Source organism: Balaenoptera borealis (genome assembly GCF_965194805.1).
Source record: "Balaenoptera borealis genome assembly, chromosome: 6".
NCBI lineage: Eukaryota > Metazoa > Chordata > Mammalia > Artiodactyla > Balaenopteridae > Balaenoptera > Balaenoptera borealis.
In genome coordinates, this window is record NC_138863.1 from 81,712,807 (window position 1) to 81,727,604 (window position 14,798).

The 14,798-nt window shown below is 44.4% G+C and overlaps 1 protein-coding gene across 2 annotated transcripts in view; it reads right to left on the bottom strand.

Moving 5' to 3' along the window:
- KIF5C (kinesin family member 5C) overlaps positions 1–6,488 on the bottom strand; it is a 174,442-nt gene extending 167,954 nt beyond the window's left edge. For both annotated transcript variants that reach the window (XM_082397238.1, XM_082397239.1), the window contains exon 1: positions 5,957–6,488. In XM_082397238.1, the coding sequence (XP_082253364.1) occupies positions 5,957–6,082 (126 nt within the window). In that variant the 5' untranslated portion in view covers positions 6,083–6,488. The remainder of the gene's footprint in view (positions 1–5,956) is intronic.
- Between the last annotated feature and the right edge of the window lie 8,310 nt (positions 6,489–14,798).

Here is a 14,798-nt window from a genome sequence, read left to right on the forward strand (position 1 = left end):
GAGAGACAAGCCATGGAAGAAGAGGCAGGAGAAATTTGAAGCATGAGAGAGAATCAACCCACTGCTGGCTCCTAAGGTAGAGGAAGGGGGCCATGTGGCCAGGACCTGCGAGTGGCCTCTAGAAGCTAAGAACAGCCCAGGCCTACAGCCAGCAAGGGGATGGGGACCTCAGTCCTACAACCACAAGGAACTGAATTCTGCCAACAACCTGAATGAGCAAAGAAATGAATTTTCTCCCAGACCCTCCAGAAAAGAACATGGCCCTGACAACACCTTGGTCTTGACCTTGTGAGACTCTAAACAGAGAAACCAGCTGACTTCATAGACTTCTGATTGTCGACTGAAAAAAAAAAAAAGCACAACCTAAAAGCTGAGAAATATGTTTTATTTAGGGCATTTACTGAGGACTATAGCCCGGGATGGCAGCCTCTCAGATAGCTCTGAGGGACTGTTCCAAAGAGGTAAGGGAGGAGCCAGGATATACAGGAGTTTTTGCAGGGGAAAAAAACAAAACAAAACAAAACTATGTAGTGTAACATCAAAAGATTACTGCTAATCACAACAAACAGACATCTCAAGTTAATGATTTTAGTGCTTTTCTATGTATGGAAAGATGAAAGAGTGTGGGCTAAGGAAAACATTCCTTTGATATGCATCTTAACTATCTAGGTCCAGTATTCTGTTTTTCTCTGTCCTGAATTCCCCTCAGGGTGCACCATCAATGGCAGGCGACATCCTTTGTCCACATGACCTATGGAAGCTGTGTGATAATAAACTTGTATCATTTTAAGCCTTTAAATTTGTTGTAATTTGTTACAGCAGCAACAGAAAACTAATACAGCATAGCTACACAGCTCTATGTATTTTTCACACCCCTACAATAGAACTACACACCAAAAAGAGTGACTTTACTCTGTATAAATTTTAAAGGAAAATATTCTTGCTTTAAAAGACCATTGCTATGGACAAAAAGAAAAGTTCTAGCCATATTTCTTCACATCTTCAGCCCATAATCTCCACAACGATAACTCAGGCTTGGAATTTGGTCTCTGTCCTGGCCCCTGCCTTCCCTGCCCATCCACTGCCCAGAACTAATCTAAGCTCCTACAGCCTGAGGCCACTTTCCACCCGAAGGCCAGCTCAGGGTTTATAGCTAATATTTTGCTTTGGCTTTCAAACAAGTCAAAACTTACATTGCCCCAGGGAAAGCACCCATGGTTAACAACACCTGCTTTCCCAGGATTGCAAACAAGAGGAAAGCCCAAAACTGAAGGGTATAAGTCCATTTCAAAGAACCTCACTGAGAACTCTCTAAGACAGAGTTCCATCAATACAGATGCATCAAAACCAATAGGCAGGGCTTCCCTGGTGGCGCAGCGGTTAAGAATCCGCCTGCCAGTGCAGGGGACACAGGTTCGAGCCCTGGTCCGGGAAGGTCCCACATGCCACGGAGCAACCAAGCCCGTGAGCCACAACTACTGAGCCTGTGCTCTGGAGCCCGTGCTGCGCAACAAGAGAAGCCACTGCAATGAAGAGTAGCCCCCGCTCGCCACAACTAGAGAAAGCCTGCCTGCAGCAACAAAGGCCCAACGCAGCCAAAAATAAATAAAAAACAAACAAACAAACAAACAAACAAAAAACCAATAGGCAGAGCTCAAAGTAATGGATGACTCGCGCGGATTTTTAGCAGCTAATGGAGGAGTATTCTGAGAAATGCTGTAGATACAATATTTTTCTCTGAAGAATTAACATGGAGTCCCTAGACCCGCCCCCCACTTCTAGCTCATCATGAGTGTCATTAGCGCTCCTAATTTTTAACAAAGCTGGGTACAGTTCTTTCCCAATTTTCTTATAACATTTAAGTGTATTATATGCTCTCTTACCAGGCCTGCTCAAAGGAATAGCACATCTCTTTAAACTTATTTTTTAACTACCCCCGACAGCCTACAGTCAATTAAAAGTCCATGAAATCAGTTAAATACATCAGAGTTAAGATTTCTAGACTCAACAAAGAGATAAATAAATATTTATTAAGTGCCTTCTATGGGCAAGGCCCTGGGAAGTACAAAGAAGCAAAACATGGATGGGCCTTGTCTCTACACATGCCTTACAATGTCATTAAACATATGATCAAAATTAATAATAATCTAAGGCAAAAAAATCATGAGATCACATACAAAATAAATGCTACAAGAGTTCATAGTGGGAAGAGACTGTGGCTGGAGCAGTCAGGGAAAGAAAGCTCTGCACAGGAATCTGGGGGGGGGGGGGGGGGCGGGAAAGCAAGAATGGTAGAGATAATCCCTCCAAGAGAGGACATTTCTTAAAAAAGAAAAATCTAGGAACTCCACCTGCAAAATCTCCCTCTTAGCATACATCTCCACCAGAAATGAACAAGACTTTAAAGGAAATAAAATCACCCCAGTTTCAAAAACAAATAGAATGTCTGGGATTCTGAATTTGTACTCACAGATAACTGCCCAGAAATTCATTCTTCACTCATCTCTCTTGGGAGTGAAGGTGACATTTCTGGATGGCTCTGGGCTTCTTTGGTCATCCCCACAACCTCTGTCCCTGCAAGCAAGGAAGGGAATGCCCACCTAAGGCAGTCTCCACCTGCAACTGAGCCATGTGGGATGGTTCCTACTGAATTGACTTGGGAGCCATTCTACTTGGTATACAAAGTGTGATACAGGCTGCCAGAACTGTCACTTCCTTTAGTTACATATTATTAATTAGGAATGGGAAGGGTCCTAGCACATGCCAACCGAAGTCCCAGCACCCTTCAGCATCTGGCAGTCTTCTGTTCTGTACCACACTCACTGAAAGATGTGTAAAACAGTGTTCATAGCAGCTCCATCCATAAGAGCCCCAAAGTGGAAACTATACAAACAGTTACTACCAAACAGTTACTAGATAAATAAACTGTGGTATATTCATATAATGAGATACTACAGAACAATGAGGATAAACAAACTGCAGCTACACACCACAACATGGATGAATTTGACAAGCGTAATGTTGAGCGCAAGAACTCACACACAGAAGTGAACATACTGTATGGTTTTATGCAGATAAAGCTTAAAAAAAAAAAAAACTAAACTAAACTAATCTATGGCATTAGAAGTCAGAATAGTAGTTACCCTGAGGCAGAGGGAGTCAGTGACTGGGAGGGACACTAGGGAGAATTCTGCAGTCCTGAAAATGTCTGTTTCTTAGTCGAAGAGGTGGTTACAAGGGAGTGTTTATTTTAAAAAAATCATCAAGCTGTACACTTATGAAAACACTTTTCTATATGAATGCTTTATTTCAAAGAAAAATTTATCTTAAAGAAAACTGAAAACTCTCTGTTGTATTAAAGGATTATAGTAAGAGACTTCCCTGGTGGCGCAGTGGTTAAGCATTCACCTGCCAATGCAGGGGACACGGGTTCGAACCCTGGTCCGGGAAGATCCCACATGCCACGGAGCAGCTAAGCCCGTGTGCCACAACTACTGAGGCTGCGTGCCACAACTACTGAACGCTGCGCACCTAGAGCCCGTGCTCCGCAACGAGAAGCCACCGCAATGAGAACCCCGCGCACCGCAACGAAGAGTAGCCCCCGCTCGCCACACCTAGAGAAAGCCCGTGTGCAGCAACGAACACCCAATGCAGCCAAAATTAATAAATAAATAAAAATTTTTAAAAAAAGGATTATAGTAAGATGATCAAAAATGTTAATTTACAGTTGAAGAGCTACATGTGTATTCACATCCACAATCTTTTGTTTAATATACTTCTTTTATATGGTGACTTTGTTTTACTTTATTCACTCAATAACATGAATATGTAGACGGGAATTAAATATATACTCATAGTAGTGTCAAAATTAAAGAGTAACTGTAAGATTGAGGATCTCTGCCTTGCACACAGATCAAAGGGATGATTTATTATTCCACTTCATTAGTCCTGGTATATCACCCTTAGAAGATGGAGGAAGAGGAAGAAGGAAAAGGAGAAGGAGGAGAAGGGGCAGGAGGAGAAGGAGGAAAAAGGGAAGAAACAACTTCAGCTTTTCTTTGAAACCTCTGAAAAAAATAGGGTCATCAGAACATGTTCTAGGGCTGCACAATTATTTGTTAAAAAATTGTTACAAGACAAGGGGCAGGGACTAGATGTCCCCAGTAACTCCCACCCTATCTAAACCATAGCGTGGCTCAGGAAATAGCAAATCAGACTATAGGCTGACCCTAGCTTAGAGGTGTATCCAACACCTCTGCCCCATCTGCCCCATGTACTGGCCATAGATATGTCACTATCCCATGTCTGCCTTTAAGTATAGAATTTTCCTCCTCATCAATAATTGTAGCATACATCTTTTCTTCAATTTAACACTAAGCAGATAGAAAACCCCTCTTTCCTGCCCTCTTAGGTCAGCTCTCAGAGTGAACGACCATCCCCATAGCATTTGGAGGTCACGGTTTTCTGATGACTGTGAAAACTGGGAGGAGAGAAGAGGGCGTCAAGAGGAGCTGCCTTCCTAAGGCAGGTACAAGATGAAGCCCTGAGGCCAGAGCCTTGCCTCCGTTCCCCTGGCGCGCAGAGCGCCTGTCTTCCGGTTCAGCCAGCACCTGCTAGTCCCCGGGTCCCTTACCAGGGACTGCGGCACAACCTTGGCGAAGATGCTGGGACTGCTTGGGCCGGCAAATGTCGGCCTCTGCTGCTTAAGAAAGGCCGGGCTGACTCGGGCAGAGACCCTAAGTAAATTGTCACCTGTCAATCACTTGACCTAAATACACCAGCCCCTGGGGGAAATAGGAGGGAGGGGGTTAGTCGGAGCATGCTCAGTAAACGGGATGACATCACTTAATCAATGCTGAGGCCGGGAAGGCTGCATCAGCAGCCTCGAGCAGGCTGCCAGGAACGTGTCAGCAGGGATCGGGAGGCTCCCATTAACTCGGTCCCTCCCCACGCGACTCGCATACAAAGAGGGCACCATCAGCTACACACGCTGGGGCCAGCGGAGGGGGAAGGGCGGTGGAGCGGGGGGAGGCTGGCTTATTTCATTTGACATATTCCTTTAAGAACTAAAACCCAATGGTATTCCCTCCCCCCACCAGCAGCCCCGCTGCAGAAATAGAGCCAAGTCTGCGGAGGTGAGGGAAGGGGGGAGGGGTAACGTGGGAAGGGAGACCAAGAGGGAGGGGGACCCCAGCCACACAAAGTAACTTCTTTGGGCACAGAGGCTATTTGGTTGCGCCCCGGACCCCCAGCCCCACAAACGTGGGCGCACAGCCTCCTCTCCACCCAGCGTGAAGCACACCCGAGGGTCTGCGGACACCAGGTGGGGGTCGCCCTATTGCGGAAGGGTCGGAACCGAGGTCCAAGCCAGGGCAGCCTGGGTTGAGAGGAAGCAGGAGGAGACACCAAGGCCACCAGTGTTCCCCCATCCCCCGCCTTCCGCGTGCAGAGCAAGGAGGAACGCCGCGGGGAGCCAATTCTGCACAGCTGTGGGAGCTCCCGGCCGAGGCTAGGATTTTTCCAGTACCTTTTTTCTTTCACCAAGCTCGTGAGAAGAGGCAAAGTGTTCGATAAATTGAACCAACGCCTGGAATCATTTGTGGGTTACACGTGGGCTTGAGGGTAACCTGAACACACTACCCACGCGGTGTGGCCAGGGCGGGGAACAATGGGCCCACTCGGGCCCGCACCCCAATAACAATGGCGGCGCCGAACCCTTCCTCGCCCCCCACCCCGACCCCCGCCGCCTGGGGCCCGCCCCATGGTCCCCAGTCGACCCTCCACCGGCCCAGGGGGGAAATACAGGGTTGGGGGGAGGGGATTTCTCGTCAAGTCCACCCTAGAGGGCAGCCCCGAGGGGATGTCCGAAGGGGTAGCCCGAGCATCTCTGCCTTATCTGGGGCGTCGGGGCTGCGGCGCGAAACAGCAGGGGAGGTCATACTTCCCAGCCACTTACCCCGATCACCACGGTCTCATCGCCTTTAAATTTGGGGATGAATTTGTCCCCGCGGAGGATCTCAGCTTCGTTGAGTGGCCGGAACCGGCACATCACTTTGATGCTGCATTCGGCTGGATCCGCCATCTCTGCCGGCGGCAGAGGAAAGGGGCGCGGGGATGGGCGGGGGGACGGGGTTCCGCACAACTAGGGAGGTGGTCGAGAACCGCACCGCCCGCAGCGAGGCCGCCTCCCGCAGCCTCCGACGAAGCTTCTCAGCAGGTCATCGCGAACTCGGCGGGCTGGGCAGCTCTCGCCGCTCCGAGACCTGGTAGGTGGGCAGTCTATCAACCTTTGGCCCGTCCGGCTGCACACCTGCCTTCCCTGGCCCTGCCCTGGCCCTGCGCTGCGTCCCGGGCCCACCTGCCCAGGACCACGCGGCGGGCGGACGAGGCGATGCGCAGGGAGCAAGCCTCTCCCGGCTCAGACCTCCCGGGCTCCTGCGAGCTCAGCCATCCTGCATCAGCACCAGCGCGCTCCGGCGCCTCCCCGCCCCGCCGCCTCCCCGCCCCGCCCCTTCGCCCCGCCCTCCCTCGGTCCGCCCCGGGATGGTGACGTCACTGCGGAGATCCGCCCCGCCCTCGCCCGGGCTCCAAGAGCGAAGCGCCCTGGGACTTGTAGTCGTTGCACCTGCGGGTGGAAGGACAAGGATGCTTGGAGTTGGCTTTCGGGGACAACGTTGGTGCCCCGGGTGACACCTCCGAGAGCCTGCAGGTCTTGGCTGGCTGCCCAAGTCAATAACAGGATGGATGTCACATCCAGAATTCCCGGTTAAAATCTCTATAAATAACCAGGTCTATATCATCTCTTTACATCGTTGCATGATCCCAAAGGAAAATCCCCTCTTAAGACAGTGTCCAACCAAACAGTTATGAAGCATTTTCTCTGTGCTCAACAGTTCTTAAGCGTCGTGAGGAAACTGGAGGGAGGGGGGCAATGAGATTTGCATGAATATTTGAAGTCAGTAACTCCTGAAAATGCCTGTACATAGATAGCAGTTCATACATATTTTGGGTCAGGGACTCCTTTAATATCTGATGAAAGTTAGGGACCTCTTCCATAACAAAAACAAAGACAAATAAACCTGTACACACCCACAGATTTTTCATGCTATTTGAGAGGGATTGGAGACAGCTGAAGCCTGTCTGTGACTCCCAGGTTAAGAGCCTCTTAATTACTACTAATTATCGTACAGTTTACAGAACCTCTGCCTAATGCCTACTTATAACCCTGTAGAATGAACAGAATATGTACAGGATTCAGTCCAAAGTACTTTGCAAAATATATCCAGGTCCCATGATTAGAGTCTGTCTACTTATTAGCTTCATCTCTTGCCACTTCTTGTCTTGATGTTTACACTCTGACAAACACCAAACTACTTGCGGCTTCCTCTGTTTAAATTCACCTCTTGCTCTGCTTGCTTCTGGTATTTTGTTTAAGCATTTACTCTCCCAGAGTCAAGCATTCATGCCTATTAGTAAGTATGTATATTAGGGCTCTTACCGTGGAAAGTGATAGAAGTGGAAAGTGATTGATAGAAATCCACCTGGAGCCACTGAGTTAAAGGAGGGAGGGTGGGAGGGAGACTCAGGAGGGAGGGGATATGGGGATATATGTATGCATATGGCTGATTCACTTTGTTGTACAACAGAAACTAACACAGTATTGTGAAGCAATTATACTCTGATAAAGATGAATTTAAAAAATAAAAAATAAATAAACGAAAAGAAGAAGAATACAGATTGATCTGGCTTATTAAAGGAATGATGAAAAACCAAGCCAGGGAACAGGCAGACTACCAAGACTCTCTCTACCACTGGTCCCTGTTCTCTCTTTTTATTGGCCTTACTCTCCCTCTAGATCATCCCTTCAACATGTCAAGAAACCCAGCTGCCAACAGCCTCTGCGTTCATTCTTCAATTTCTACCATTAGATAAGGATAGATGTTTGTTCAGAGATTTGGTTTGAAAACCCCTAGGGCAAGTCTGTGATTGGCCTGGGCTTCGGTTGGTGTCTACCTCTAGACAACTCGATCAGAGTCAAGGACTTTGTGAGATCCTGCAGGAATCTCATGGTCGGAAGCTACACAAAAGAAGAGGGACATCAGTCCCAGAAGAATAGCATTTTGCAGGGCTGGCAGAACAATTAGATGTCCACTCTCCCTTTCCAGTGCTATCTTTTCCTCTAAGACTCAGCTCAGCCCTCCCTCCTTAGGAAGGAGGCCTAAGTGAGCCCTCCCTCCTTAGGAAGCCTTCCCTGACTCACTAAACACTGACAGAGAGTAGGTGGTCCTCCTTGTTGTCTCATTATCTCCTGTGTCCACCTCTGTCACTGCAATTCCATGGGCAATGATATCTGCCTCATCTTTATGTCTCTAGCATTTAGCACATAATAAACAACACAGATGTAGGACCCATGGCAAGGTATTTAATTTCCTTAAGACTCAGTTTCCTCATCTCTATCATTGGAGTAATGATACCATCTCATAGAGTTTTTGAGGGAATTAGAAGAAATAATACTTATAAAGCACCTAGCATGCTGCCTGACACATGTATGGTATAAACCTTTGAAAGTTAGATATGATGATGATGATGATGATGATGTTATGAACAAATGAGTGTAAAACAAGTAATTTACTCAGTTAATTTCAGGAACACATCTGTTGATTAAATGCAGGTGTACCTGGGAATAGAGGTTCTCCACCTAGCTGAGAAGACACAGCTTCTGAAATAAACTTTTGTCAGCTATTGTGAGCAGCACCAATTTTATTTCTTGTCCTCAGATACAGTGAAAGTAGGTTTTAAAAGGCCCAAATGCTACATGTTCATCTATTTTCACCTAAGTAGTTCTCTGGCTCAGACACCCACAATCTTCAGTTGTCAACTTCACAATATACTGGAGAGGGCAGTCCAATCCCCAGTTTCCCTGAACCCACCAGAGGATGCCTAGAAGCTCACACACACTGGTTTGTCTGAAAAGGTCAGAACATGGATAACCTGGGGTGGTGAGAGAGAACCGACTGTGTGTCCCTGGGTTCACTCTTCATTTATTCATCCACCTATCCATCCATCAACTACTGATTGAACAAATGACATTTGCTGCCACTATATACATTTAGGTTTATTAAGTGAACTCAAGGGGACTATGGTCCCCCACTTGAGGGGAAATTGCAAAGTAAGTCATCGCCCTCAGGCAACTTAGAAACAAGTCAGTACTGCGGTACAATGCTCAGTGGTGCTGAGAAGGCTTAATCAAGGAGATGGACTAGGTAGGATTCAAAAAAATTAAAAAGAAACACCAAAGCACAGACAACAAAAGAGAAAATAGATAAACTGAACAATATCAAAATGATAAACTTTTATGCATCAAACAATACTATCCACAGAGTGAAAAGGCAACTCACAGGATGGGGAGAAAATATTTTCAAATCATATATCTGATAAGAGATTGATATCCAGAATATATAAAGAACTCCTACAAATCAACAATATTTTAAAATATGGTTTAAAAATGGGCAAAGGACCTGAAAAGAACTTTCTTTGAAAAAGATGCACAAATGGCCAATAAGCACGTGAAAAGATGCTCAACATCACTCATCATTAGGGAAATGCAAATCAAAACCACAATGAGGTACCACTTCATACCCATTAGGAAGGCTTTTCTCAAAAAAAAAAAAATAGAAAATAAGTGTTCAGGAAGATGTGGAAAAATCGAAACTATTGTACACTGTTGGTTGGAATGTAAAATGGTGTGGCTGCCATGGAAAACATTACGGCCATTCCTCAAAAAGTTAGAAGTAGATCACCATACGATCCAGCAATTCCATTTCTGGGTATATACCTCAAACAATTGAAATCAGAGGCTCAAACAGATATGTGTATACCCATGTTCATAGCAGCATTATTCTCAATAGCTGAAACGTGGAAGCAACCCAAGTGTCCAAGTCATCTATGCAGAATGGGTAAACAAAATGTGGTATATACATACAATGACTATTATTCAGCCTTAAAAAGGAAGGAAATTTAGACACGTGCTACAACATATATGAACCTTGGGGACATTAAGTGAGATAAGCCAATCACAAGAGGACAAATACAGTATCAATTCCATCTATATGAGGTACTTAGAGTAGTCAAATTCCTAAAGACAGAAAGCAGAATGGTAGTTGCCAGTGGCTTGGGGGAGGGGAGAATGGGAAGTTACTATTTAATAGGTATGGAGTTTTAGTTTGTGAAGATGAAAAATGGAGATAGATGGTGGTGATGACTGCACAACAATGTGAATGTACTTAATACCACTGAACTGTACACTGAAATAATGGTTTAAATAGTAACTTTTATGCTATAAAATATAATATGAATTTTATGTTGTTGTAGTATATTTTACCACATTTTTAAAAAGTGATTCCTATATTTGGAGTATGTTTCTGACATCACGGGTTGGCGCACTCAGATCCAATTGTTTGGGGTTTTTTCTTGATTTTTGGACCACGCCACATGTGGGATCTTAGTTCCCCAACAGGGATTGGACCCGTGCCCCCTGCAGTGGAAGCACGGAGTCTTAACCACTGGACCGCCAGGGAAGTCCCTATTTTACCACAGTTTTTTAAAGAAACCTTTGTGCACTGTTGGTAGGGATGTAAATTTGTGCAGCCACTATTAAAAAAAGAAAAAAAAATCAGTATGGAGTTTCCTCAAAAACTTAAAAACAGAACTGTCATATGATGATCTAGCAATTCCACTTCTGGATATTTACCCAAAGGAAACAAAATCCCTATCTTGAAAAGATGTTTGTATCCTTGTGTTCACTGTAGCATTGTTTACAATAGCCAAGACATGGAAAAAATTGTGTCCAACTGCAGACAAATGGATAAAGAAGATGTGGTATATATACAATAGGGTATTATTAAGCCATAATAAAGAAGGAAATCCTGCATTTGCAGCAACATGGATGGAGCTTGAGGGCATTATGCTAAGTGAAATAAGTCAGAGAAAGACAGATACTGTGTTACCTCACTTATATGTAGAATCTGAAAAAAGCCAAACTCAGATATAGAGATCAGATTTGTGGTTACTAAAGGCAGGGAGTGGGGGAGTGGTGAACTGGATGAAGGTGGTCAAAGGTACAAACTTCTAGTTATAAGATAAATAAGTCCTGGAGATGTCATGTACAGCATGTTGACTATAGTTAACACTACCATACTGCATATCTGTAAGTTGCTAAGAGAGTAGACCTTAAAAGTTCTCATCACTGTGTCCAGTGATGGATGTTAACCAAACTTATTCTGGTAATCGTTTCACAATATACATATATCAAATCATAATGTGGTACACCTAAAACTGATACAATGTCATATGTCAATTTTATCTCAATTTTTTAAAAGATAAAGAAAAAATAGAATGGAATTACCAGGGCTGGTGGTTGGGGGGAATGGCAGATGTTGGTCAAGGAGTACAAACCTCTACTTACAGAATGAATAAGTCCTGGGGATGTAATGTACAGCATAGTGACTATAGTTAACGATACTGTACCAAGTACTTGAAAGTTGCTCAGAGAATAGATCTTAAATGTTCTCACCACCAAAAAGAAATGGTAATTATGTGACATGATGCAGGTGTTAGCTATCACTATAGTGATAATCATCTTGCAAAATGTAAGTGTATCAAATTAACAAGTTTATATACCTTAAACTTATACAATGTTACAGGTCAATTATATCGCAATAAAGCTGGAGAAACAAACAAATTAATAATAGATTTCCCCAGGGGGGAAGGAGTAAAAAGAGAAAGGGAGGTGATTGGGTCATTGGGGTTAATTCCTTGACATCCATCCCACCACTCCCTACTGTGAAGCCAGAACATGCTGTGGAGAACCATCCCCAGCTCTGGAGATGGGCTTTGGTTAGTCTCAGCCAAACAAGATCATCCCATCCTCAGGGGTGGGCAGGATGAAGCCAAGGAGATAAAAGAAAAGTTTGCCAAATTTTTGGAAAGAGATTCTATTTCCCAACCTTTCCCTCCTCGGCTAAAGGATGACATTCAACACCAACTGTTACTGACACATTCTGTGACTGCATGGAGAACAAGGTTTAGGATGAAGCCAAGCTGTGGGCAACAGAGCCAAGAGACCAAAAATCCTGGGCCTTTGATCACATGATCGAGCCACTGAGATTCAACAACCCAAAACCCACCCTTCTCTAGATTTCTTTCTTGAGCCAGTAAACTTGCCTATTCTTCAAGTCAACTTTCTGTGACTTGCAGCTGAAAGGGTATTAAGTGATACCAGAAGATATCTAGGGGGCAAGAGAGCAAGAGACACAGTCTGGAGGTCAGATTAAGCTTACATACCCAGGACAGCGAGGAAACCTATGCGACCAGAGTGAAATTAATGAGAGATTATGTCAAGAGGCTAAGTGAAACAAGCCAGAGAAAGACAAATACTGTATGATCTCACTTATATGTGGAATCTAAGAAAAACAAACCGAACTCGTAGATACAGAGAACAGATTGGTGATTGCCAGAGCAGGGGGTGAGGGAGAGGGGGGTCAAATGGTACAAACTTCTAGTTATAAGATAAATAAGTCCTGGAGATGTCATGTACAGCATGGTGACTATAGTTAATAATACCGCATTGCATATTTGAAAGTTGCTAAGAGAAAATCTCAAAAGTTCTCATCATGGAAAAAGAAACTGTAACTATATATGGGGATGGATTTTAACTAAACTTACTGTGGTGATCATTTCACAATATACATATATATGAATACAATGCTATATATCAATTATATCTCAGTTTTTAAAAATATATTAACAGTGCAGGAAAAAGAAATTGATTTTTAGAAAACCTTCCTGAACAGCTCTAGCCCACAGAGCTCTCTGCTGTCTCAGGCCCGTCGGTCCCCTGGATTTGACACTTGAGCACTTGCTGTCTTGCAGTGACATTCCTATCATTGTCTGGTTCTGTTCTCTAGTTCTTTACTCTTCACAGTATTTTTCTTTCTGTTAAATGTCTTGTGTGTACGTCTTGCTCCCTTATCTATGTTGTGGGGATCATGCGTTATTTACGTACTTGATAAAAATATTTTCTGGAATATCAGTCCGTGTCCATCATGATCATGATAATGGCAAGGACAAACGAATGAATACATGAACCTGGAAATGATGATCTTGCATTGTAGATGGAGCCTTGGGCTCAGGACATGCATTTTTAAATAGAATTTCATAGTTCATTTTATTTATTTTTTTGGCCACACCACGCAGCATGTGGGACCTTAGTTACCTGACCAGGGATAGAACCGCTGTCCCCTGCACTGGAAGTGTGGAGTCCTAACCACTGGACCTGCATTTTTCATTCATTCTGCTGCTAACAAGTTCTGTGACTTTGGAAAATATGTTCAACTTCTCTGAATGATTTTTTTTACACCATCTGTTGAAATGGTGCTAAAAATATTATCTCTTCTGGATAAGTGAGAATTGAAAGAGAAATATGTGCCGAAATGCTTGGAAATAAGGTTTGGGAGAGGTTGTGAAGAGATTGGGGGAATCACCCCTTCCAAGAAAACATGAGAAGAAAGAAAAGTATATAATAATATAAAGTGAATTATTCCAAGGCCCGGCATAATGCCAGACACAAAGTAGCAACTCAATAAATGTCTTTCATGTGTTCATGCATCACTCACTCATTCATTCAACAAATGTGCATTTCCCGTTGCAGCGATGAATCCCTGAGTGTCCTAGTAAAGGAATCATCTGCTTCAGGGATTGGTCAAGTCCTGCTGCCCTGATTTTTGCTCATGGTTAAGAGGTGTGCTATGCTCTTCCAGGACAGCGCCTACTCCACTCCCCTCCTTCCTGACCCAGCAAAGCCTTCTTGAAGCTGGAATTTATAGGTCCTTTGAGGGCAGTTAATGAACTGAGGAATTCACCCACTAGCACGGGGTGAGGGCCTCAAACAGCCTCCAAGTTCCCCAGCCACAGTTTCTTCCGACGCCTCCACCAGCAACACCTGCTTGGCCCAAAAAATTCAATGTTGAGATGGGACAGAAAATAAATAAGGAATTATCTGGATCATTCAGGCAACAATGAACAGTCTCCCTTTGACTAGCTCGAGCCTAACAGAAATCAAGGCATGTGAATCCCACCCCCACCCCCACCCCACCCCCCCTTCTCTCTGCAGTGATCAGAATCATTTTCTGAGCACTCTGATTCTCTATTCAGCTCAGTCCTGGAGAACAGTTTCTATCCCAGTCTCTACTGCTAGTGAGAAGTGTAAATTGAAGCAATTATCTGGATTGTTCAAGGAAAAGAAGCCTCAGAAATCCTTCTGCCTGAGTGATCTAGGTAATTGCTTCAATTTTCACATCAGCTCCCCATCTTTGGCAGTCACTGGGATAGTCATTTAACTCAAACCCTGGGGTCTGCAGGTTCCCGTGTGGGTTTAATCATTTCTGATGGTCTGGGCCCAGCTCCATTCCTATAAGTACAAAAAATATCTGGCCCTAGTGCAGATTAAAAACCAAATGAACAGGTGAAAATGTTTTTTAAAGTGTCGAAAAATCCCTTTAAAACTTGCAAAAATAACCTATTGCCATGGAAGGGAAGATCAGGGTGTCTTTTAAAATTTAGCACCTCAAGAGGCCCAGATAACCCAGGTCAGTGGGGAAGAAGCAAAGACTATCACTTCCTTTTAACATGACATTAGCTGATCTGAAGGAGAAAGCCTGTTCTCTGTAGGGGAGCTGACACATCAACTGCGATTCATTTTACTAGATTAAATCTTTAGTATTAACTCTTGCAGAAAAAAA